This window comes from Carassius auratus, chromosome 15 (assembly GCF_003368295.1).
Source record: "Carassius auratus strain Wakin chromosome 15, ASM336829v1, whole genome shotgun sequence".
Lineage (NCBI taxonomy): Eukaryota > Metazoa > Chordata > Actinopteri > Cypriniformes > Cyprinidae > Carassius > Carassius auratus.
In genome coordinates this window covers 2,195,548-2,221,308 of record NC_039257.1, presented here as the reverse complement: position 1 = coordinate 2,221,308, position 25,761 = coordinate 2,195,548, and the positions used below count along the sequence as shown (strand labels likewise).

General features: G+C 34.7%; 3 protein-coding genes across 3 annotated transcripts in view; 1 reads left to right on the top strand and 2 right to left on the bottom strand.

Annotated features, from left to right (window-relative positions):
* Positions 1-181: 181 nt before the first annotated feature.
* ap1s3a (adaptor related protein complex 1 subunit sigma 3a) lies at positions 182-5,192 on the bottom strand. Its single transcript, XM_026281659.1, has 5 exons — positions 4,434-5,192; positions 2,628-2,806; positions 2,007-2,115; positions 1,127-1,264; positions 182-901 (listed from the first exon to the last, which is right to left on the bottom strand). The coding sequence occupies exons 1-5, from the start codon at positions 4,434-4,436 to the stop codon at positions 866-868; spliced, it is 465 nt and encodes a 154-aa protein (XP_026137444.1). The 5' UTR covers positions 4,437-5,192; the 3' UTR covers positions 182-865.
* Positions 5,193-5,311: 119 nt separating this feature from the next.
* Positions 5,312-12,998, top strand: LOC113114722 (dehydrogenase/reductase SDR family member 12-like). The gene is made up of 10 exons (XM_026281657.1): positions 5,312-5,488; positions 7,186-7,319; positions 7,521-7,603; positions 7,888-7,983; positions 8,573-8,654; positions 8,751-8,812; positions 8,882-8,986; positions 9,613-9,703; positions 9,970-10,107; positions 12,220-12,998. The coding sequence occupies exons 1-10, from the start codon at positions 5,433-5,435 to the stop codon at positions 12,333-12,335; spliced, it is 963 nt and encodes a 320-aa protein (XP_026137442.1). The 5' UTR covers positions 5,312-5,432; the 3' UTR covers positions 12,336-12,998.
* A 625-nt stretch (positions 12,999-13,623) lies between these two features.
* Positions 13,624-25,761, bottom strand: part of LOC113114721 (WD repeat and FYVE domain-containing protein 1-like) — a 14,108-nt gene continuing 1,970 nt past the window's right edge. The window contains exons 2-12 of the mRNA XM_026281656.1: positions 25,698-25,761; positions 24,561-24,634; positions 23,650-23,704; positions 21,302-21,452; positions 20,514-20,626; positions 19,891-20,017; positions 18,856-18,961; positions 18,476-18,577; positions 17,566-17,696; positions 17,369-17,477; positions 13,624-16,395 (exon numbers count right to left, since the gene is read on the bottom strand). The exon at positions 25,698-25,761 is cut by the window's right edge and continues 4 nt beyond it. Coding sequence (XP_026137441.1) covers positions 16,336-16,395; positions 17,369-17,477; positions 17,566-17,696; positions 18,476-18,577; positions 18,856-18,961; positions 19,891-20,017; positions 20,514-20,626; positions 21,302-21,452; positions 23,650-23,704; positions 24,561-24,634; positions 25,698-25,761 — 1,092 coding nt within the window. The 3' untranslated portion in view covers positions 13,624-16,335. The remainder of the gene's footprint in view (positions 16,396-17,368; positions 17,478-17,565; positions 17,697-18,475; positions 18,578-18,855; positions 18,962-19,890; positions 20,018-20,513; positions 20,627-21,301; positions 21,453-23,649; positions 23,705-24,560; positions 24,635-25,697) is intronic.

Here is a 25,761-nt window from a genome sequence, read left to right as displayed (position 1 = left end):
TTTCATGACATACAATCTTTTTTTGTTTGTTTTTTGGTGATTGCTTTCTGTTTCATGTGCGACCAGGGTCATAACAACACAGAAATGCATTTAAATTCGAGTCATGAATAAACAAATTCGGTAATATATTTACATGCATGTATAGAATAAGATGCATTAGTGCTGCTGCAATTCATACATTCTCAAAAAAAGTCTAAATTGTTATTAAAATGCATTTTATTATTTAATTAAAACAAATGGGTCAATAACTCTGCACAAAATAAAAATTACATCAAAATAAAATTAACAGCACAATGAACAGAAACCAGAGGGGTAATTTCACAGAGTATTCAAATATCCCACAATTACACTACTGTAAAAACCATAATATTGAGAAATATTACAATTTAAAATAACATTTCTATTTGAACATATTTTAAAAAATTAATTATTTCTGCATTTTCAGCATCATTACTCAGGTCTTCAGTGTCACATGATCTTTCGGAAATCAAAAACTACATTTATTTGAAATCTTTTTAACATTTTGAATGTCTTTGTTTGATCAATTTAATGCGTCTTTGATTAATGAAAGTATATGTCTATTTAAAATATATATATATATACACACTGACTCCATTAGTGTACATGAGTGTATCTCTTCCTGATTGTCAAAAACCAAATGTCCTACCTATTAAACTCCTATAATTTAAGAATAGTATTCTCACTATCTCAAAAGTAGTTTAAAATGCTTACTAATGCAAAGTGTTGCTACTTCAGTGTTGTGACTCTGTATGGAAGCTCAATTAAATACATTCAGCATTTGAAGTTCTTGCTGTTGTGTCTTTGAGGAGTGAGGTGATGGCTGTGTTGATCTGAACATGTTTCTTCAGTATGTGGGTTTGTTTACATACTCCTCCATCGTCTGTCAAAAGATGAGGACAAAACACAATGTCTCTGAGTTATATTTGACCAGTGTAAGAATTAAATACATAAATTCATGAGTTTATAACATTCATGAATGCTTCTGTAATCATTTATTTGAAAATCGGGATCAGGTTGAAGAACATGATGAATCACCAGCTCAGCAAGCTTGTGTGTGTGTGTGTGTGTGTGTGTGTGTGTATGTGTGTGTGTGTGTGTGTTTCACCTCCTGAAGAGAATCCGCCTCCTCCATTGATTTGGCCACAGATGCTTTGGATGTCTCCTGCACCTCTCCACCAATAATAAACTCATCCAGGATAAAGTATGCCTTCTCGAAGTTAAAAATAATATCTAATTCACACACCTGCAAAACATGCAAACAGATCTAGATGCCAAAAACATAAAAACATGCCTCACACCATTCAGAAAACACATTAACATGCTCTTTAAAGTCTTACAAGAGGATGAGTAATAATATTCTATATATGCCACACGTTATGTTATAATATATGTCATATATATGCCACACTGTTCAAAAGTTTGAGATCGGGAGATTTTTATAATGCTTTAGATTAGTCTATTTTGCTTACCAAGGCTGCATGTATTTGACCAGAAATACGATAAAAACAGCAAAAATTGTAAGATATTATTCGAATTTAAAGTAAGCATTTTCTATTTGAATATATTTTAACTTGTAATTTATTTTTGTGATGCAATGCTAAATTTTCAGCATCATTACTCCAATCTTCACCATCACATGATCCTTCAGAAATCATGCTAACATAGTGCTTAAGAAGCATTTCTTATTACTATAAATGTTAAAAAAGATGTTTTACTTAATATTTTTTGTAAACTGTGAAATATTTTATTGAACAGGATAATTTGGTGAATAGAACCACACAGCATTTATTTAAAATAAATAAATAAATTACACACACACACACACACACACACACACATATATATATATATATATATATAGTACAATAATATATTTTATATAACTATTTTCTTTTTACTATTAACTATAACTATTGTCTTTTTTGATAAATTTAATGCATCCTTGCTGATTAAAAGTATGAATATCTATAGTTTTTTAACCTTACATTGCCAAAGTACTGATCCAGCAGCTCGACGTATCTGTGCAGAAGCTCCAGTGTGAGCAGTTCATTGTCTCCTTGCTCCAAACCACAACAGAAATACAGACTTGCATACCTGCAGGACAGAGGTCAGAGGTCAAAGTCACTGGGTTTCAAGCGGCTCTGAGTGACTTCATGTTTTTAAATACAATAACACACAACCACCGGCTGAACCAGGATCATAAAAGTACATATTTTGCTCTGGTTCTTTTCAGAAGCTTTTCGTCTTCAAATAAGGAACCATTTTGAGTTGAATAGAGCTTTCTAATAAACCATTTTAAGAAAAGGAATCATATGAACTTCAAATACAATTGCTCTGCAGGTCATAATTCAACATGCAAATGTTCTAGTAATCTTAGTATCTTCTGAGTATGCCAAATTATTATACTTTAATGTGTAAAGATCTAAAAAGGTGCATGCAGACGGACTGTAAATGCCCCATAATGCTTTAGGGCTTGTTGGCTGATCATTAACTTGCGTCAAAGGTCGAGTTAAATTATTCTGTGTGAGAGAGCGACAGAGTCGGAAAGTTACAGAAAGCATTGCAATGCAGATGAAAGCACATGCGATAAGAAGGTGACCTCTGACCTCCTGTAGACGATCTTCAGATCCCTCCACTGCAGGAAGTTGCAGGACTTCGGCGGTCGCACCAGCACCATTTGTGTAACGTCTCTTATGATCTTTTTCTTGTCGCGATCGCTGAGAGCCGTGAACCATTTCTGCAGCCGGAGTTTCCCCTGACGACTGAACAGCAGCAAGAAACGCATCTACAGCAGACACACAAATTCATTTGTCCTAAAAATGTCGGAAAGCTTCATTAAGCTGCTTTTGGGAATGTGATGAACTATGTGATACACATTTACACATCTAAATCTATGTGAAGTATTGACCTGAATACAACACAGAACACACACATGTAAAATACTGCATGCTTTGTCATGGTCGGAAAGTCAAACAACGCAGGCCTATCGCAGTTAAAGTATAACTAGGAGTAATAATGGGGAACCTGTGTGCTCTCTCTTACACACACACACACAAATTTCCAGCAGCACATACTATCAGTATCTTCCAGATAAATTAAAAACCCAGAGAATCTGTGATGAACGTAAGACTCTTCACCGAGACCCCAGTGGGAATCTGTGTTTGATATTTTAGGCCTGTTGCCAGGAGCCAGCATCACTGTTGCCACCAAACACATACACACACACTCATACTCTCTCTCTCTCTCTCTCTCACACACACACACACACACACACACACACATGCTTACCTAGTTAAATTAGGACATGCCTTGGACCTTTATAAATAAAGCAATTTTGTAAATATGAAATACACTACATAAAGTATTTGCCATATGTCAAATAATAGCTATTTAATAAATATATATATATATATATATATATATATATATATATATATATATATATATATATATATATATATATAAAAATTGACATCAGCATCAATTAGCGAACTCACAAGTAAGAACATTTAAAAAAAACCTTAATCAATTATAATAATTGCAATACTTTTACAATATTTTACAATTTATCAATATTAAATAAAACGAACACACAAATACAGCAGTGTGACATGAACTTAATTCTAATTGCTATATTTAAAAGCAATAATTTTAATTCAGGAACATTTGAAATGAACATCAAAAAAGGTGGAAAACTAAAAAAAGTCACCAATTATATTTTAAAAAAATTACTACATAATAAATAGTATTCGTATACATTTTTATAACCTAAAATCTGATAATAATAATAAAAAATAATAATAAAATAAAATATAGGCAGGTAAAAAAGCTTAAGTAATGTCAAGGTCATGGGTTAAATTCTCAGGAAACTCATGCTTGCTGAAATGTTTACCCTAAATACATCTGTCAGTGCATACAGTCAAAGTAACTACTACACTACAACTCATAACTAATAAAAGCATGTGTTTGTTTAGTCTATAAAATTACTGCATAAATTATTTCCCATTTAATAATGTCCTGAAGCGAAGTATAGTTTACATTGACACAGTCATGCATTTATACTGGAAATGTGAACATGAAACTGCATTTATGTTAATGCATTTAACCAAGAAAAGAGATAAAAGCAACAGATGCACCTTTGTCTTTCTGACACAAGGAGAAATACAAATGTTCCTCTTATCAGCAGAAGAACAGTGTGTGTGTGTGTGTGTGCAGTAGAACATAACAAAGGGTCAAATATAAGGACAGATCTCAGACAAACAGCTCTACAGAAGAGAAAACAAAACACAAAGCTCTATCTGACCTCGGTCTGACACTCGGATCCGTATCTTAATAGGTTTGAGCTGATGATGTTAACACGAGAAAACTGAAGCAACATTAAAGAAGACAGAAGAACATGGAGAGCAGCTCACCATCCTGAGACTCCAGACTCCTTCAGATCCTAAACGAGTCTCTGCGTGGAGCTCCGCGCGCGAGGGGTCATGTCCAGAGTTCAGCCGGGACAGTCTCACCTCGCCCCGGTGTCGCGGGGTTTCTGCTAGCGCACAGGTGTGGACCAATCACAGGCGCGCACGGACAGCGGGGGGCGGGGCAGAGATCCGCGCGCGTCTGTATCTGCCTCACACCTGCTGGCTTTACCTGGTCAGGTGTAGCGAGGACATTCGTTCCGCTGCAATAATTCATAATTCATAAATGTCATAATTATTAATTCGTTATGGCTCACTCCCTTGTGACCAAACCATAAAAAAACTATATAAAGACTATCAACATATTAATCACTATAAATGTTATATATATGAATTTGATTTATTACCCATGTTAAATGCATCCTTTGATTTTTATTCTTCCTGTTAATAATTATTATACTAATATATTCATAAGCATAAAATCCGTCATACCAAATGTCACATCTCCTCATTTTAACCAACTTTGCCTCACGAACCAGCTGTCAATCAAATCGCTTTTAATTAGTTGAGCTTATTAAACAACCAATTTAAGCGAACTACCTGGATTACAGTCTAGTAGTTTATTAACGCTTAAGATTTTAACGCATGCGCAAAAGCCTGAAAAGACGCCATAGGTACTGAATCTGATTATTGCCTCTAAGCAATAATATGTAATTGTTGTACTAGTATTATTTATATTGCATAACTGTCATTAAATAGAAGATCTTATATATTTTCAACTATTATCAGATTGTCAACTAAAGCAGACACACATAATAATTGTGTCAGAGGTCTGTCAGTCTGAGGCGTGTTGTGTCTATTATCACCGGGAGAGGGCAGACAGTGTTGGCCATCGGTGAGTGGCGTGGATCTACGAGCACTCATGTGACCCCCGGTACCGGTTAAAAGCACCGGCGAGCCTCCGCGAGCACAGCGGGCGACCTGAGCGACAGCGCGGGTGTGAGGATGTCTCTGTACCGGAACTCAGCATGGTTCCTCAAAGGACTCACCGAATTCACCAAGTAAGAGCTGCACTGCTTCAGAAATATCACAACACCTTATTACAACATTAACAAACATAATGCACATTCAATGAATAAATAAAATTAAACATCAATAATTATGTTAAATATCGCATGGGTCAGATTTAAGTCTGATCTTTTTCTCTCTTATTTTATACATTTTTAAAGCATATTTTTGTACATTAAAATATGAATCATGCATTTATTAGTCCTCATTTATCGGAGTTTTTAATTAAAGATTAGGTGTGATGGGGGCTGATAAAACAAGTAAGAAAAAGTTCTGACCGTGAATTTTATAATTATTATTTTTATTTTAATTAATCAAAATATTCAAAATGTCCAGCATTTGTCCGCAGGCCTACTTAGATTTTTACTCCCATGTAGAAATATTTAGATCTAGTACCTAATCCTGATATGAAAGAAAAATTATTAAATTATACAATATATATATATATATATATATATATATATATATATTTTTTTTTTTTTTCTTTTTTTTTACTTAAAAACAGGAACATAATTATTTGTGAAACACAGTGAAAACATAAATTATGGTATGGGTCAAAGGCTAATATTTTTTTTTTAGACTAGGCTATATATATATTTATGTAGCCTATATATATTATTTTTATTTTTTTCGAGCTCATTGTCAACACACTAACGCTTGTGGCTTTTTAAAATTCAATTTCATATACGGTCTTATAAATTCTAGGGGGTCAGAAAAACACTCAAAACTGTCTCGCCTCACGTCTGTTGTTTATCTACATCTCAGTTTTTTCCTCCTAATACATTTTCACCCGGCTCGACCTCTCACGTCCCATAATAGACCACACATCACCCTTAACAGGGCATGCATTTACCGAGAAAAGCTCTCCGCCTGGCCTGGCACGCGTGGACAAAGCCAGTCTTTGAGATCGGGTCAGGAGCGGTGCCATCAGAGGACGCATAGTCCGCTCTCATTAGCTAAGCGATGACGCAAACTGACACATTAGGACAGAGCATCTTGAGCAGTTTCTGGACGTTAAGTGGCGAACGAATACAGAACCTAATTTGGTATCCTACAAAATTCTACATTGGAACACATTCCCAGCTCACAGGAAATGTTCTCAGAATTTCAGAAAATCTTTAATTAAACGTTTACTTCTTATTGCTTTTGAATATTCTAATTGATTTTTGAATATTCCAAGAACATCTGGAAATATTTCCATGTTTTATTCCATGTTTTCTTTATTAATGTTCTCAAAATCTTAGCACAAAAACCTTAACTGTACATAGTTTATGGATTTTTTTTTTCTGAGATGTTTAAGTTGAATGCTCATCTAACTTTTTTTTTAAGTGTTGCTGCTTGTTTAAGAGAACATTCAGAAGTAGCATTGACGTAATGTTTGTAAAATTATCCAATTGAATGTTCCTTTTATGTTCACATTGCCATGAATGTTTAATGTTTAGAGAACATTTAGAATAGTCATAACTTAATTGGAACATCAGCAAAAAGTTCTTTGAACATTTTTTTTGTTGTTGTTAGCTGGGTTCTTCCATTGCCACGTCCTTCATCTTAAAATAGTTTGATGTCAAACAGTTCAAAGCATGCAAAAAGTGAACTCATTAGTTAACTGAACTATTTAGCAGTGTTTTGAGAAGAGCGTGCAAAGGTAACCCTGTGACATCTCAAGACTAATTAAATGTGTGTGTCTCAGGGGGGGATTTCTGTCAGCCTCTAAAAACTTTGTTGAGAAGGACCTGGAGACGTCAATGGCTGGCCGATCCTTCATGATCACTGGAGCGAACAGCGGGATCGGGAAAGCCACTGCCATGGCCATCGCCAAGAAAGGTGCGTGTTGGAGAAAATCAACAGTGGTTGGTGGTGATTACGCAAGACGTTTCTTCACATTTCTTCAATTTTGCTTTACTTGTGCTCAGCATTTATCTAAATTATGCATTTCACCTCATATTATTTGTCTGAGTCTTTGCATTTATCTAAAGCAATGACATTCCAGTCGAAATGTAACCTCTGTTGTCCCTCTAATTCAAGGTGGTACCATCCACATGGTCTGCAGGAACAAGGACAAAGCAGAAGAAGCCAGAGCAGAGATCGTCAAGGAGTCTGGAAACAAAGTATGAGTTGATATTGGAATGACTGGGATTGTTGGCCTGCAGTTTAGTAGTTAAAGGAGCTGGACAGCTGGTGGTGCTAACAAAGATGGCTTCCACCACTGAACCTGCAGTAAAAATGAGAAAGCAGCTGCTTGATAAAGAATAATGAAGTAGTTTGCAAGTTTCCATTTGTGCAAAACTCCATTGAAATGACCCGTTTATCTATACACGCTGTCTGGAAACATCTGTTTCTCATGCAAGGGCTAGTAAAATACATGACCTTTGGCCTCTGTGTCTGGCTGCAGGAAATCTATGTGCATATTTTGGATCTTACTGAGACCAAGAAGGTGTGGGAGTTTGCAGAGTCTTTTAAGAAAAAGTACAAAACTCTCAATGTCCTGGTGAGGCTTTAATTCTGCCTAAACACTGTTGCTCAAACGTTTGAGGTCAGTAAGAATTTTAATTATATTTCATTCGAAATTGATTCAGTAAGAACATTATATTGCTCAAAGGTGACGTTAAAGACATTTGTATTGTTACAAAAGATTGATTTCTATTAGATTTAGATTTTTTTGATCAAATACTAAAATTCTGTACAGTTTCCACAATAATATGAAGCAGCACAACTGTATTCAATATGGATGATAATCAGAAATGTTTCTTGGGCAGTAAATCGTCATATTTTCATGATTTCTGAAGATCATGTGACACTGAAGCCTGGAGGAAGGATGCTGAAAATACAGCTGCACATCACAGAAATAAATTACATTTGAAAGTATATTAAAATCAAAAAATCAAAATTTTACCCTATTTTTGATCAAATAAAAGCAGCCTTGTTGAGCATGAGATACTTCTCTCTTTTTTTTTTTTTTACGTATATTTTTACTGACCCCAGATGTGTGTTATAATACTTCAATAATACTTTTGAATGGCATTAGCAGTCAACTGAAGGAATTAATATTCGGTTGTTTGATTGGTTTTCTGTGACAGATCAATAACGCCGGCTGTATGATGGCTAAGAGGGAGGTGAATGATGAGGGTTTGGAGAAAAGCTTTGTAAGCAACTCTCTGGGTAAGTGAGCAAACAAACAAACAAACAAAACCAGCTCCTCAGCGCTAGGTGCCTTAGCAGACGGTCTTGACCTGATGTCCCTGTTGTGTTCGTCAGCCGTGTACATCCTCATCAAGAGCCTCATTCCTCTGCTGGAGAAGAGCCCTGAGCCCAGAGTGGTGAGTAAACCAGAGACTGAGAGCGACAGACGGAGGTCAGATGGTCAGCATCTCTCTCCTCTCCTTCAGATCACAGTATCATCCGGTGGGATGCTGGTGCAGAAACTGCGAACAGGAAACCTGCAGTCTCAGAGGGGCAGATATGACGGCACTATGGTGTACGCACAGAACAAGGTATATTTACTTACACATAGAGAGTCGAAAAACAGCTTGTGTCCACCGACTGTACAGAAAATCTATTTATGATGCCATATTCTAGTTTAATCATTAATGTTATAAAATTCTTATCAAAGTCTCTTCAAGGCTGCATTTATTTGGTTACAATTTCAGTAAAAACAGAATAATTGTGAAATATATTTCTAAATTAAAATATCTGTTTTCTATGTGAATATATGTTGAAATGTAATTTATTTCTGTGATGTGGAGCTGAATTTTCAAGATCATTAGTCTAGTCTTCAGTGTCACGTGATCCTTCAGAATTTGCCACTCAAGAAACATTTGCGATTATCATCAATGTTGTTATGCTGCTTCATATTTTTGTGGAAACCGTGATACATTTATTTTCAGGATTCTTTAATGAAAAGAATAGAATTTAACTGAATGTACCCTTGCTGAATAAAAGTACTAATTTCTGTCCCCCAAAACATCCTACTGACCCCAAACTTTTGAACAGTAGTGTAAAATTACTGTAAAGAAATATGCAAGACTTTACTGTTTCCCTGACTTCTAGTTGTTTATAATGTTAGTGATTCTCGTGCTATCAGAAATGACTTCTGTGTCCTTTTTTCTTTGTGTTTCAGAGGCAGCAGATGGTGATGACGGAGCAGTTTGCTAAAGCTCACCCCAATATCCACTTCTCTGTGATGCACCCTGGATGGGTCGACACGCCGAGTAACTGCAGTTTTTATATCATAAATTTAAACCATGCATATAGATGCATTTTCAAAAAGCTACATGGTAAAAAATGTGATTAAAAGTGGTAAAGAAATACATCTCCTAAAACATGCAGTTTCCGTCAGACATACAAGTTTGAATGTTGATTTGATACGCATACACTGAATGCATTGGATAAAAGCATCTGCCAAATGCATAAATGCAAATTTTTCATTAACGTTTATTCAGACTTATTTGCTTGTGTCTTGAATCTCATTCTTTAGTCATTGCGAATGCGATGCCTGATTTCCACAGCTCTATGAAGGAGCGTTTGCGGACACCGGAGCAAGGGGCCGATACGGTCGTGTGGCTCGCTGTGTCCGAGGCGGCGGTCAAGAATCCCAGCGGGCGTTTTTTTCAGGGTGAGCAAACACACACCCACACAAGCACGCACACACACACTGGCTGTGCTCCAAAACCATGTGAGCCGCCTTGCTGTCCACATAGGGAGCAAATGAAATCTCATCAGTGACCGAAAGCAACAGCATGTGTCATAAAAATGTTGAAACCACAACAGAGCAGCATTAACATGTTGCTAAAGTATACTCTAATTTGTATAAAAGTGCATTATGAATTTTTTATATTATATAAAGCAGCATTTAAAAATTAGTTTTTAGGTATTAAATTGTTCACTCTTTTGTTAAATATTAAGGCAGCATTGCACCGTTCTCAGAGACTGCATGAATGCATTGCAATAATTTAGGTGAGAAAATTAATCCAAGATTGTTTGGAAAATTCTGATATAAATATACTTGTACAGAAAATTATGAATAAAACATCTGTAATTAGAAATTATTATTTTACACAATATTTGTGCATGTTATGCATCTTAAAATATGTTATGGAAGCTTATTTTCACAATGAAAGAAAACTATAAATGTAATTTTCACTCATCTAAATTCAGTTTTTCTCAGAATTGAGCTTTTATCTTGCAATTGCAATTTATAAACTCATATTTTGAGTTTACACCTTGCAGTTTTAACTTTTTTCTCAGTACATCCTATTTTTCCCTAAACAAATGTCAGACTGCTGACCCAACCCATCCGAGCTGAAAATTCAGAACTACTATATGTAAATTTAGAATTCTTAGAAAAAAGGCAGAATTGTGAGATGTAAAATTTGAATTTGAAAAAAAAAAAAAAAAATTATATATATATATATATATATATATATATATATATATATATATATATATATATATATATATATATATATATATATAATAATTGCAAAGATGTAAACAGAATTCTGAGGAAAAAAGTGAGAATTGGGAAATGTAAAATAGAATTCTGCAAAATGTCAGAATTACGAGATGTCCACATAATTGTGAGACCAAAAAAAAAAAAAGAACAGAGGTGGAGAACCTGAATTCTTGAAAAATGTGTACACTCAGACTTAAAAAAAGAAAAGAAAAAAAGGCATAATTGCAAAATGTAAACTCGCATTATGTTTAATATAACTTGCAAATACAAGATAATAACGTGATCATTCACTTATTAGGCTCCATGTCAGTTAGGATGCTCCCTTAAAAGGCAGCGCTCAAGCTTTTGGAACCGAGCTGCAGTCTTTCTCTCTGTCTTCTCCAATAAGGCATCCATCTGTTTCCATATGAAACAAGTGCACCTTTCAGGAGACAGAGAATGTGTGAAAGACACTGATGAAAAACAAGAGCAGTAGCGAGACGAGGAGGAGAATACAGTGAGTGATGAAAGAGAGGAACAGAGCATAGCGAGAGGAGGATGAAAGGAGAAGAAAAGAGTGAGATCAAGAAAGGGAAAAGAGAGTGGGCGGAGCTTCTGTACCAGACACGGCTGGAGTGAACTCACGGTAACCTTATGACCTTCTGGGATTGGGGAAAAACAAAAAGAGCAAACAGTCACTACTCTGACTTTGAGGCCAGACGACTGGTAAATAAGATATCACCATACTTATACCCAGCCGATGAATCACAGTACATTAAGAAATTAAAATATGCTAATGAGAAATCAGATATTTGCATATATTTTAAGAATAGATTAAAAAATTGTTACAAAGAGGATTTTGGATTTATCATAAGCAATAATAAATCAGAAAAATACCGTCTTTTTTTTTTTTTTTTTTATGTGAATATCTCATGCACATATGTAGCCATGTATTCAGAACTTGCAAAACCCCAAGTTGTGCGCCAGTACAGTTCTGATTTCTAGTGTATCTTGGTTTTATGATAAGAAGACATAAAAAGTTACTTGGCAACAGCATACACACATGGTTTGTGATCTTGTCATTTCAATGGTAACAGTGACTCCTCTGATTGGTGGTCTTCCTGGAGGACGATGCGTAGTGAATTGGGTGGAAATCAGACATATGGCTTCTACAGAGGCATATTTAATCAATTAACACCTGCTCTCTATTGATTCTATAGGTAATAGGAATTATTTCTCCAGATGATTTAATGTGTTAATCCTCCTTTTGTCTTTGTGTTTTACATGCATTAGATCGGCAGATGGTGTCGGCTCATCTTCCCTTGGCCTGGACGCACAGTTCACAGCTGGAAGATCAGAAATTCATGAGCATCATGGAGGATCTGGCTTCCAGCTTCCAGCCTCAATAAAGAAACTGCATATTAAATAGATGGAGACCAGTAATAAACAAAATATTAAAAAAAGTTTAGACACTTTAGTCTCACCCTTAAAGCCGTGTGAATGTACTCACTCCCAGTGTCTCACAACAGACTTTTAGCTGTAGATTAAATTGAAAGTTTGAAGGTGTGAATATGTTTAAGCCTTTTGCACCTCAATGACTACTTCCTGCATATTCCTGTTCTAGATTTCAGTTCTCTCCTGTCATTGGTCAAATGAAACGCAGGAATCGCTCTTTTCCAACAGCTCGTTCTGACACCATGTGATCAATCTCTCAGCCAATCACAGTGCATCTTCACTCTCACTGTGTCGGTGACTCCAGCGAATCAGGTCAATCAGGTGGGAACCCGTTCTGACCGGAGTCACCCCAGCTGTCAATCACTCACTCTCAGCCAATCACGTGGTGCAGCACAGGAATCTGGGTGAAAAGGACACTTCCTGTGTCTGTAGCTCTGTGATTGGATGTTTCTTCATGAGGAAATGAGGAAGTGATGTGGAGTTTTTTATTTTATTTTATTTTTTTTATGTATTTGTTCTGATAGTAACCTTTGATTACATTTCTACATATATATACTGGGTTATTAATAATTAATTATGAGTGTACTTTGACACTTTAATAAATGTCTTTGAAGGTGTGTTGGTGTATGTCAGGGTTATTATGTTTAACAAAAATATTACTTGGAAAAAATAATAAACATTATCTGAAATAAAATATAAAAAGTATTTTAAAAAGTATTTTCCAAGTTTGTAAGAAATCATTAGAATTTTTTTATTAAGTGAAAATGATATATATAAAGGCAAGAATACAGAAATAACCTTTTATAACTTCAAAGCAAAAAAATATTCTAAATTTTAATAAAACTATAATAATAGCTCAAAGATCCTAAAATAACACTGGTGTGTGTGGTGCACAAACACACACACACTATATACATATATTAAGATATATAAGATATATATATTGCATTGTTATATTTTAATGGCAATTACTAAGAGTTTCATTTTTACTGTAAAATTATATTGTGCGTTTTGCATTTGTTTGCAAAACTTATGTTCCCCCAAGAACTGTTGCGTTCACTCCAAAAACATAAAAATATAATTTTTCCTCCCATCTCATAATATTTACCAGTTTTCCATTATCAGTTTTGAAAGCAATGCAATATAATGTTTTTAATGCTTTACAATTTTCCATCACCATTTCCCTTAGAATTTACCAAGTGTTAAAAAAAAGTAAGGAAAAACACCTTTAACATGCAATTTAAATGTCCAGAATAACTATATCTCTCGCATGAGATACAGCTCAGATCTTTATTGTAATATTTTGTTCAATCTGACTGAAACTAGTCATCAGGTTTCATATTAGCGGCAGAAGTTTTATATGAAAAATACAGATGTTTGAACTCAACTTTGTATACATAGAGAGAATAATACTTCTTTACTGAACTACCGAAACAAAGTAAGCTTTAGAAAAAAGCACATAGAAAAACAGGTCTCAAAGTCATTATTTACAGTTTTAGGGTTCGATCATTAGAAGCATGTTGAACTTTACAATATTTTAACGCCTGAAGATAAAGAAAACAGTTTGTGTGATTTTACATGGAGGTTAAACTGAACCGGTGTGACTCCCTGAAGTGTCAGTTTCAGTAAAACAGATGTTAAGACACATAAGAGCAATAATTCAAAAGTAAATTGGGATGAATCTTACAACATTCTAGTCAAATTTCGCGAGATTCACCCTTTACTCGCAGCACGTTTTTTTAAGGTAAATGAAGGAAAAAGAATGAACGAAACAAAGAAAATAGTACTCCCTCAGTTCCCTGATGAGAAATTACAATCGTCATCAGTATCTTTCAAATTAAACGACACAAAAATGATGTCACACACAACAACGACATCATAGAAAACCTGCTTTCTGTCAGATCACTGCATTCAACAGCTCTTCTTACATTCACACCCTTTTGGATTTTGAGGAAAATCAGCTACAAAATCTTACAAAGCTCAGAATGGGATGTATATTGAAATTAACAAAAAAAGCCATTTAATGCAAACACTCGCACAGATGCCGATTGTACCATCAGATCAGGAACACACACACACACACACACACACACACACACACAGTGCAATTCAGTGCAAGGAACAGAGAACTCGGAGACACAATCAACGAGGGAAAACGACTGAGAGAAAGAAAGAACGAAAGTAAAACAAACAGCGCTGGTCAGTTATAATGTTTGTAAACAGGTTAGAGTTCTCTCTTCTCATTGGCCAATTTGACGTTAGTTGTGAGCTGTGCGTCAATTTCAATTTGCATATACCAACCTAGTCAGGTTAGGTGCCATATTAAATAAATCTGTGAGGGACAGACTTACACACTTAGATCGTAATTTTCACAACTTTCAAAAACTTGTTTATGGAGGTTTTTTTTCACAAAGTTTTGTTCTCAGAAATTCCTTTCTTCCACTGGACAATCAGCTTTATATATCTTATTTATTTGTCATAAATGAAAATTAAATACGGAACTACCCAGACTAACGTCTATTTGTCAGCTTTGACATCAGCAAAACATATTTCAAACTGGCACGTTATATTATGCTAATGAGAAGAAACTGTGTGTTGGAATATAGCACAATTAATATCACGCACAGGTCTTAAAGACCATCTTTATTATTCATTTTTGTCCATTCTGGTTTGTAGAAGTGATTATATGGATTCAGAAGAGTTGTGATATTCTAATACTAATTTTAGGATTCTTTGTTGGAGCCTCGGTCTTCATTCACTTCCTGTTTATGGAAAGAGTAGCATCAACAAATGCTGACCATTATTGGGATAAACATCCATTTAATATAAAAGTTTGTTTCAACAACGGAATGAAAAAAGGTCATTGCAACTTTTTAACTCACAAATTCAGATTTTTTTTTCTGTACAATACTGATTTAAAATCTCACAATTCTGACTTTTTTCTTGCAGTTCTTTGAAGAAATTTTATATATAAGTCACAATTACCATTTGTATTCAATGGCAGGGGAAAAAAACAATTGTGAGGTGTAGATTTATAATTCAAAGAAAAAGTCAGAATTAATGCAAACTCAGAATTTACGTGTTTATATCTTGGAATTTTCAAGAAAAAAAAAAATCAGAATTGTTAGATAAAATGTTACAATTACCATTTTTTACGTTGGGGCAGAAACAGAAAACATAATTCTGAGACAAACTCACAATTGCAAGAAAAAAAGCAGAATTGTGAGATGAAAAGTTGCTTTTTAAAAAATTGTATCCCGTGGCGGAAACAAGCCTCCATACCATAATTTGTCCCTAAATCACAGAAAACCAATAATTAGTGCTATAAATAGTGTTTTACAACTGAACACTATTAACTATGCTCCATGGATGTCCCTCGCCTATCTGACCTGAACCTGTCCATCTCTTAGTTTGAACTCTATCTTCACTTCACTGTATGGTCGCAGTGACATTTTTAGCGGGAAAACGCTGAGTTTGTACGGGAATGTTCCATCGTTACTATGGAACACTAATTTCCATGGTAACAAGAGAGCTGGTTACTAAACAAGAAAGATGGCTGAAGAAGAAACAGGATGTGATGAAGGAGTACTTCCTGTGTTCGAGTGGTACTTCTGGATAAAGGAAATACAAAACGGCAGAAACCTTCAGTCTGTGACAAAGCACCACACACACACACACACACACAGAGAGAGAGAGAAAGAGCGCAAATGTTGTGCTTTCAGAAGAACCTTGAGTTCATGTTTGCTTAAATCCAGGACATCATACCTCATTAGAGACATGAACATCTGATTCATAAAATCAAGGAGCATCCCAACGACACACACATATTCACACACACCGTGATGAAGTGTCCGTTGACTCCACAGCTGAAGGACGAGAGAGTTAAGACAGGTAGGTGAGCGCTTCCATGATCTCTGTTGGTGGAGTGTGGGCGGAGCCTTCAGAAACAGCCAATCAGCGAGCAGAGAATCCCGTCGCTACACTGCTGCCCACCACCTGCGTCATGTCCCAGATCTACACACAGACCAATCAGATCATCAGCAGGGATCACAATCACAACAAATGTCAAATCATGAATTCATTTTGAGTTTATTAACAAATTTGTTCTGCATGTTTCATGCTAAAGGTAATATGAATATACTCTAACTGTGACGCAGTAGAAGTATTATTTGAGTATTATTCATAATCGATTATAGTATTTAATAATATTTTAATGACCTATTTAAATGTGCGGTTTTGTCTTTAAATTTGAGTATCTTGTTTATATTATGAAATATTATTTTTTAAATAGTTCTAAATAGCTTTATTCATTTTTATTTCAGTTTTAGTACTACAGCTTTCTAATGTTCATTTGATTTTTTTCTAATATTAATATTACACTAAAATGTCTTACTAGCAGTGTTATTTTAGTACTATTCATATATTATAGTATTTATTATATTTTTTTATATTCAGTATACAATAAAAATTTTGTCTAACTTTCAGTAATTGCATTGTTCTTTTGTCATTTTGTTAAATACGTCTATATAGCTTAAAATTTATCAATTTCTCAATTTTACTTTAAGTAATTTTAGTAAAGTTAAACTGAGTTTATTTCCAGTTAGTTTATATTATACAATATTTAAATATTTATTAAAACGCTTTTTAATTTGAGTTGAATTTCAAGAAAATTAATGCACATTTTTCATTATAAATCATTTGAAATAAAAAGCTTGTTTTATTATAGTTATTTTCTTTTTTTCAATTTTTCATGCAATTTTGTCAAACTTGTTCAATCAAATAATCAAGTCATGGAAGAGAGATTATTTCTGTACGAATTGTAGAATATGATCATGTTACACACAGTGTGATCTGTTCATAGTGTGATAATTGTAGTAAGTAATCTAAATAATCTATGCATATAACAATGTTAGTACACACACTCCATACTGCAGAAATAACACAAATTGCATGATGAAATGCCACTTATACAAAGAAATATTAAAACCTTAATAACTCGATCACTCCCACAGGTGACCATCAGTCCTCGGCTCGGGTCCATGTCCATGTGAGCGATGTTGTGTTTCCCTTCATGAAACGTAGCCAGAGGAGTCCGACTGCAACATGCAAATGCAAATAGACAAGAATAAGAGGAATGATCTGCTGTATTAAGACAGAAGCAAACAGAAGAGGACAAGGACTCACTCTTCCTCTTTGATTGTGTCGTAGCAGTCGTCACACATGCGCACCTGGAACTCAAAGCCCATGATGGGGTACGTGGAGCGCTTAGAGCTACACTTCCCACAGATCGCCTTACCACACTTCCTGCAGTGATGCTGAGGACAGGAAATGACATGGGCATGAGTACAGTCAGTACATCAAACTGATCCTTAAAAGAATGCATCACCCAAAAATCTTTTGCAAATTTACTCATCCTAGATGTAAATGCATTTGTTTATTTATCAGATCAGATTTGGAGAAATGTAGCATTACATCAGTGTCTCAGCAATGGATGCTCTGCAGTGAATGGGTGCCGTCAGAATGAAAGTCCAAACCGCTGATAAAAACATCACAATAATCCACACACACCACCAAGAGTTGGCCCTAAATAAATATGTTGGTGGATTTTGATGTGAGAGACAACAGAGATGGACTTCCTCACTAGAGGAAGGAAGCGTTATTACGGATTATTTTGGACAGAAGTGAAGGTTTAAGGTTAAAATGTCTTAATAATGCATTTGTTTCTTACAAACACAGTTTTTCACTTTACAAGATGTTAACTGCTGGACTGGAGTAGAGTGTGGATTACTTGTGATGTTTTATCAGCTGTTTGGACTCTCATTCTGACGGCACCCATTCACTGCACAGCATCCATCGGTGAGCAAGTGATACAATGCTACATTTCTCCAAATCTGATGAAGAAACAAACTCATCTACATCTCGGAGTAAATTTTCAGCAAATTTTCATTTTTAGGTGAGCTATTCCTTTAAAACGTGCAGATGCGTAACAGGCTAAAATAAGACCATCATCAAAATGTTTCTGAAGACATGACGTCAGAGAGGGAGAAACCCAGTCAGATCTTTAGATTTTTGACCGCACTGTTGCACTCAGTACCTGTCGGAGCCCCAAGGTCTTGGTGTCCCACATCTGCTTTACATTCCAAAAAAATGGCTGTTTGCATTTCTGACAGGAGTCACTGTCCAGCCACTGAGGAGCCTGAAAGAGTTAAAGAGAGAGAGATGAGATCTCGAGTATGAGCCGCTTTCTGTTCACCATGGAGATGGATGTGACTTTGATTACTGACGCAGAGGTTGCTATGAAGACGGCCAGAAAGTTCGTCACCGCTTCATGATTAGACAATTTGGAGATGGACTCATTCAATCATACGCTCTAATACTGGAGTGCGTGTGAGAGACAACTTCCTCTTGGGCCAGAAAGTCTATCGGAGCTTGCACTACATTAGTATTTAGGAAGAATTTGGTATTGTTTAGCACCTCTTCTCGTGTGGTCTCCATGTTCCACACGGTTATTCCTCCATCAGAAGAGCAGGACACCAGCTGATGGGTCAGAGGAAGATACTGCAGCGCCTGGACCTTCTCACTGACACAGAAACAGAGAGAGAATGTTCTTAAGGCTTTTATGCTCTTTATGCTCACTAATGCTGCATTTATTTAATCAGAAAATACAGTAATATTGTTAAATATTATTATGGTTTGAAATATGTTTTTTTTTTATCTGAATGTATTGTAAAATATAATTTATTTCTGTGATGCACAGCTGTATTTTCAGCATCATTGCTCCAGTGTCACATGATCTTCAGAAATCATACTAATATGTTGATTTGCTGCGTGCTCAAGAAAACATTTCGGATTATTATCAATGTTGTGCTGTAAAATATTTTTGGGTAAAATGTGATAGCTTTTATTTATTTTTTTATTATTTTATGACCAGAAGGTTCAAAAGAAAAGCATTTATTTGAAATGGAAATCTTTTGTAACATTATAAATATTGTTTGATCAAATTAATGCATCTTGGCGGAATAAAAGTATTAATTATTAAATGATCCCACACATTTGTGCACGCTGCAGTCTCTTTAATCTCAAATGATAGAATAAATCAAACTCAGATCAATCATTCATGTTCAATGATTTACTTATTTATCATGCATCTATAAAATAATAAAAAGATAAATGTGCAGTTAAACAGTCATTATTGCAAAATTAACCCCATATGGGTTTTATATCAAAATTTCTTGCATAAAGAGATTTTATTTTAAAATAAAGACTGATTGAGAGTGTGTCATGTCTTACATTGCTACTTCAGATTGTGTGGAAAGAGACATGTCAGAACAGTACATGCTCAACAGCCGGTGATGAAACAGGATGTCATGAAAATCATTCACTTTCAGAATTTATTTTAAAGAAATGGAACTGAAAATAGAAAAATAGTTCTCTGTCTTAGGTTTCTATTCCATTTGCAGCCTGGTAGCACATGTGTGTGTGTGTGTGTGTGTGTGTGTGTGTTCTCACTGGTGTCCCTGCAGTAGTAATGCGCGTCCCTGTCTTCCACCAATGTCCCACATGATCACACTGTGATCAGACGCTCCGGAGAACAGCCACTTCTGAACCGGATCCCAGTATAACACTCCAACACTACCTAAAGACAGACAGACAGATGCTAAATTAGTCGCTTTTCTTTCATAAAACTGTGAAGAACATCACAAAAGACACTTAGATATACTCGTGTCAATGTTGAGTGAAAGCGAGCTCTAGTTTAGAGATAAAGCTGTGAGCTAAATCTGACTATAAGGCATTAAGGTATTATTAACATTATGTATTTATGTACAAATAAAATTAACCTGACCTTTCGGAATGTCCTCAAAGTTATAAATCACTCAAATAAATTGCTCAGAAATTGAATAAATAATGAGTTAAAGTTACATACACACACACGCATATGTATATATATACATGCATAGCTTTACAGAAACTTAATTTTGATACTAAAAAAAGTATTTATTGATTAATAAAAAAAGATTATGCCAGAACACTAACACAATTTCAGCTTTCCATTGAGGCTTAATATACAGTCCATAGAGTAACATGAACAGTATGATAGCCGAGATATATAATAAAGGTGTATGCCGTCTTACCTTCATGTCCCTTTAGTGTAGTAATGACAGAACTGCTCTGTTCATCCAGTTTCAACAGAGTGATCTGACCTGAATGATCTCCAACAAAGGCATGCTGGGTATCCTTATCATATCTATGTGCAGTCAAGAAATAATAACAAAAACCTGAAGACAGTTTAGAACATTAAATTATTTGTCAGGTCATTAAAATGCATAATGAATCGATTTAATCAGATTTTAGATTCTTTTTAGAAAGATTATTGGTGTCAAATGTTTGAAAGACATTTAGGAACAAGATCTTCATGAGCTGAACTGTATATTCAGAGTTACGCTACCATTCAAACTTTTGAAAGATATTATACTTCTATAAAGCAAAGACATTAGATTAATCAAAAATGACAAAGAGCATTTATAATGTTACTAACTTTTTAATCATCAAAGAATCCTTATCAAATAAATGCATCGTTACCACAAAAACACGAAGCAGCACAACTGTTTATAACAGAAATGTTTCTTGAACACCAAATCAGTATATTAGAATGATTTCTGAAGATCATGTGACACTGAAGACTAATGCTGAAAATACAGCTGCGCATCACAGAAACAAATTAAATTTTAAAATATATTCACATAGAAAGTTATTACACTATTGCACTGCTCCAAATAAAATTACATTGTTACTCTTAAAGAATATAAAAATGTATTTGATTGCCATGTTACCTCCAACACTGCACAAAGCAACAGAATCAGAATTAAAATGTAAAAATGCTTTCAAATGTTTCTCGGAGAGAGACTGACGTGAAGGATACTGTAAACAGGAAGCCCATGAGCCGAAGCTGTGCCGTCCCAGCATAGAGCCGCTCTGAGTGCTCATCCAGCTGAGGCTTTTATCATGACCTGTGCTGATCAGCCACTGACTCTCCAGAGAGAAGATGAGGTCCGACACACGGTTCTGATGAGCTGCACACACACACACATATGTTTGTTTTTGTGAAAAGTGGGGACATCCCATAGGTGTAATGGTTTTTATAATGTAGAAACTGTATATTCTATGGCCCTACACCAATCCTACACCTAACCCAAACCCTCACAGGAAACTTTGTTCATTTTTACTTCCTCAAAAAAACTCATTCTGTATGATTAATAAGCGTTTTCAAAAATGGAGACATGGGTTATGTCCTCATAAGTCACCCTTTCCTTGTAATACCTGTGTCATACCCATGTCATTATACAGAGTTGTGTCCTGATATGTCATAAAAACATGCCCACACACACACACACACACACACACGCTGAAGATCAACGTTCAAAAGTATATACTGCATATGTGACCATGGAAGACACAACCAATCTTAAGTGTCAATTTTTCTAAATGTAGATGTATACATCATCTGAAATTTGAATAAATAAACTTTCCATTGATGTATGGTTTATTAGGATCTGACAAAGAAAAAAAAATCTGAGTGTGCAAAAAAAATCGAAATATTGAGAAAATCGCCTTTGAAGTTGTCCAAATGAATTCTTGGCAATGCATGTTACTAATCAAAAATAAAGTTTTGATATATTTAACGTAGGAAATTTACTAAATATATTCATGGAACATGATCTTTACTTAATATCCTAATGATTTTTGTAGCAATAGCCAAAAATACATTGTATCTGTCAAAATTATCAATTTTTCTTTTGTGCCAAAAATATTGTCCGATCCTTACAAACCACACGTCAATGAAAAGCTTAATTATTCAGCTTTCAGATGCTGTATAAATTGAGATTTTGAGAAATTGACCCTTATGATGGGTTTTGTGGTCCGGGGTCACAAATATGCATGATAAATAGTGTGCTACATTTTCACATGACCTCATTTGCACATTCGTAACTGTCGTTAATTAAAACTATTTTAAAACATTTTTGTTAATTGAATTGAATCAAATTGAATTGATTTTTTTTTGTTGTTGTTGATTAAACTAAACAGGAATTTGAAATGTAGCCTTGGCAACTAATTGAAAAATGTAAAGCACCAAAATAACTGAAATTAAAACTAAACTGAATTAAAACTGAAATATAAATAAATCAAAACTAAATAGCACTATAAAAATGATAACATTTACAAAAAGTCCTATTAGATAACAATCAGAGAATGAATTAACATTATTTAACATAACTAACATTTATTTTAAATCAAGTCCAATCATTTTTATTTTAATAATGTATTAGCAAATATTAAATTGAATATTTACTAAGATTAATACATTTTTAGAAGTATGAAGTATTTAGTTCATGTTAACTAATGTAGCCCTAACTAATGTATACTTATTCCAAAGTTTTACTAAAAACAGCACACAACCCATACAAAAATGGCCAAAAACTGAACAAAAATTGAAAAGAATCCTAAAAATACAAGCTAATTGGAAATATTGGTAAACGTACAGTACTAAAATAGCAAAGATTTGCATGCATGCTTAATTGTAAAATAAAAATACATTCAGCATTTGAATGAACTCTCAAATGTCTAAACCTTCCCATTGTGTGACACAGTATAGTACATGAGCATGCTCTGTTGTTCTGCACATCATTAAGATCCAGCACACAAACACACACTTCTGTGATCTGCTTGGTGTCCTCGGACAGAGATGTTTGTGGGACGATGTCATTATCTGGTGATGTCATTGTGTGTGCTAACAGGGCGACTAACAACATAACTGCATTTTATCAGAAAGAAACAATACCACATGCAGTTCAAAATGCAAACTAATTCCTACACATGAAGTAAACTGCAATGTTTTACAGTTATTGGTCAGAATACAGTCTCACACACACACACACACACACTTTCCTGGCATTGTCCTGTTTTCTCCAGACACACTTTCCAGAACTGCTCTGACTCATCCACTCGTTATCATCTTGTGTGTGAGTGTGTGTCCAGTGAGAGATCACACGGGACTCTGAGCCCCAGGGCATGCTGGGAAAGAACTAATAATCCTCAAGTGTTCGGGTGGGGCCAGAGTAAGTAGAGTGTGTCCGTGTGTGTGTGTGTTTCTCTCTCAAGGAAACAAACACACACACACCCAGGGGACAGAGAGCACATGTGTCTAACAAACACACTTCAGCTCTGCTGGAAGGGAAATCTAAAAGTGTGTTCGTACACTAACGGTTTTACCTGGGTATGTTTTGACATGGCTCATTTTGTTGAAGTCTTCTGAGATGAGGAACTCCTGAAAGACAGAAACAAAGAACATTACCTCAAAAATGACACAATGGCTCAGTTTAACCCCTTATGCACCGCGTGTGGTCACACACTCAGATGACTTTCATCATTTTGCGAAACACAAAACGACACAGAGTGATATTTTTTTTTATACATTGATCAGGCGCTCAAGACACAAAAAGGACAAAAAAAAATACTATTTATGCACCATATTTCACCATCTATTGTGATTAAATGTTTAGGGTCGTATGATTAAACAAAAATATATATACTTTTTTTCATTAAGGATGCATTCAATTAATCAAAAGTGACAGTCAAGACATTCTCAATGTGAAAATATTTTTATTTCAAAATAAATGCTGTTTTTCTGAACTTTCGAATCATCAAAGAATCCTATGAAAATCTACAGTATCACGGTTTCCACTAAAATATGATGCAGCACAACTGTTTTCAACACTGATAATAATGAGAAATGTTTCTTGAGCAGCAAATCAGCATACTAGAATGATTTCTGAAGATCATGTGACACTGAAGACTGATGCTGGAAATACAGCTGCGCATCACAGAGATAAATTACATTTTACAATATATTACAATAAAAAAACATTCACAATATTACATTTTTTTCTATATTTATGATCTAAATAAAAAATAGTGAGAAGAAAAGACTTCTGCATGAACATTCTGCTCAACATTTTATTTTGGAATTCACAGATAAAAGCAAAGGTTGGGAATCACATGAATTCACAAGTCAATTTTGTGAAAATGTTCATTTTTGAGTGAACTATTCAATACATATATAAGTGTATGAAGAGGATTTGGGAGCACTTTGGCCCTCAGGGGGGCGACACAGTGACACTCACCACAACAGCCCCATTGTCCTGGCCTATGAAGATCCGCCTGCTCTCGTGGTGATATGACATACAGGAGCACGGAGCTGGACACAAACACAAAGACTTGAGCTACTGCATCACTGATCAATCTGTGCTACTGACCGCAGCAAAACAACATCTGTGTCTGACTAAAAATAAAACTACTACTAAATGATTAGCATCAAAATGATTCAAAATACAGATTTTGTTTAAAGTTGAAAAACTAAATTATTAAAAATATATTTTTTTTTTAAATTACATAAAAAAACCTTTTTATTTTATAAAAACGTAAAATAAATAACTAAAGTTTTTTTTATTAAATTGAAATAGTTTTAAAATAAAATACGGGATGAAAAACTTAAGCTTTGCTAAAAATTAAATATACCATAAATATATCAAACCTTAAATTTTTTATTTTTGTCCAAAATTCATTTGGACAACTTTAAAGGGGATTTTTTTCAGTATTTCGATTTTTTTGCACTCAGATTCCAGATATTTAAATATACATATCTTGGTCAAATATTGTCAGATCCTAATAAACCATACATCAATGGAAAGCTTATTTATAAGATCTCAATTTCTGGACTGGTTTTGTGCTCTAAGATTACATGTAAAATAACAAATATTCGATGAAAAGCTTGAATGAAAAATTAAATGTTGCCCTCACAACTAACAGAAAAAAATAGCAGAAAATAAAAACTAAAGCTTAAATAAACATAAGTTTAAAAAAAATCAACTAATACGAATTAGTTATTACAACTAATAAAAAAGGCAAAAAAAAATTTTTTTACTTATAAATTATATAAATTACAGTTTCAGAGCTATTTTTTCCTAACACTCCTAATGTTCTCAATGTATTTCTCTCAAACACAGCTCCAGTTGGAATTTGACACGACAAGCTGCTCAAACAAAAAGAGCAACGGCATATTAAAGATTTACACACTAACTGAAGACACCAGGGAATATATCTGAGATAGGAAGAGGTGATATGGTTGCTAGTGTTATATTTTGGTATATATACACTTATAACTGGTGATGTTCACTATATCATTCCCATCAAACCTGCTCGCACTATATCTGAGATGAAAAATTATGTGATTTTTATTTTTTCAGGGAAATTATACTCACAGGACACAGTGTGGTAGATGCTGGGCCAGTACTGTCCACTGTCCCGCTTCAGCCAAACTCGAAT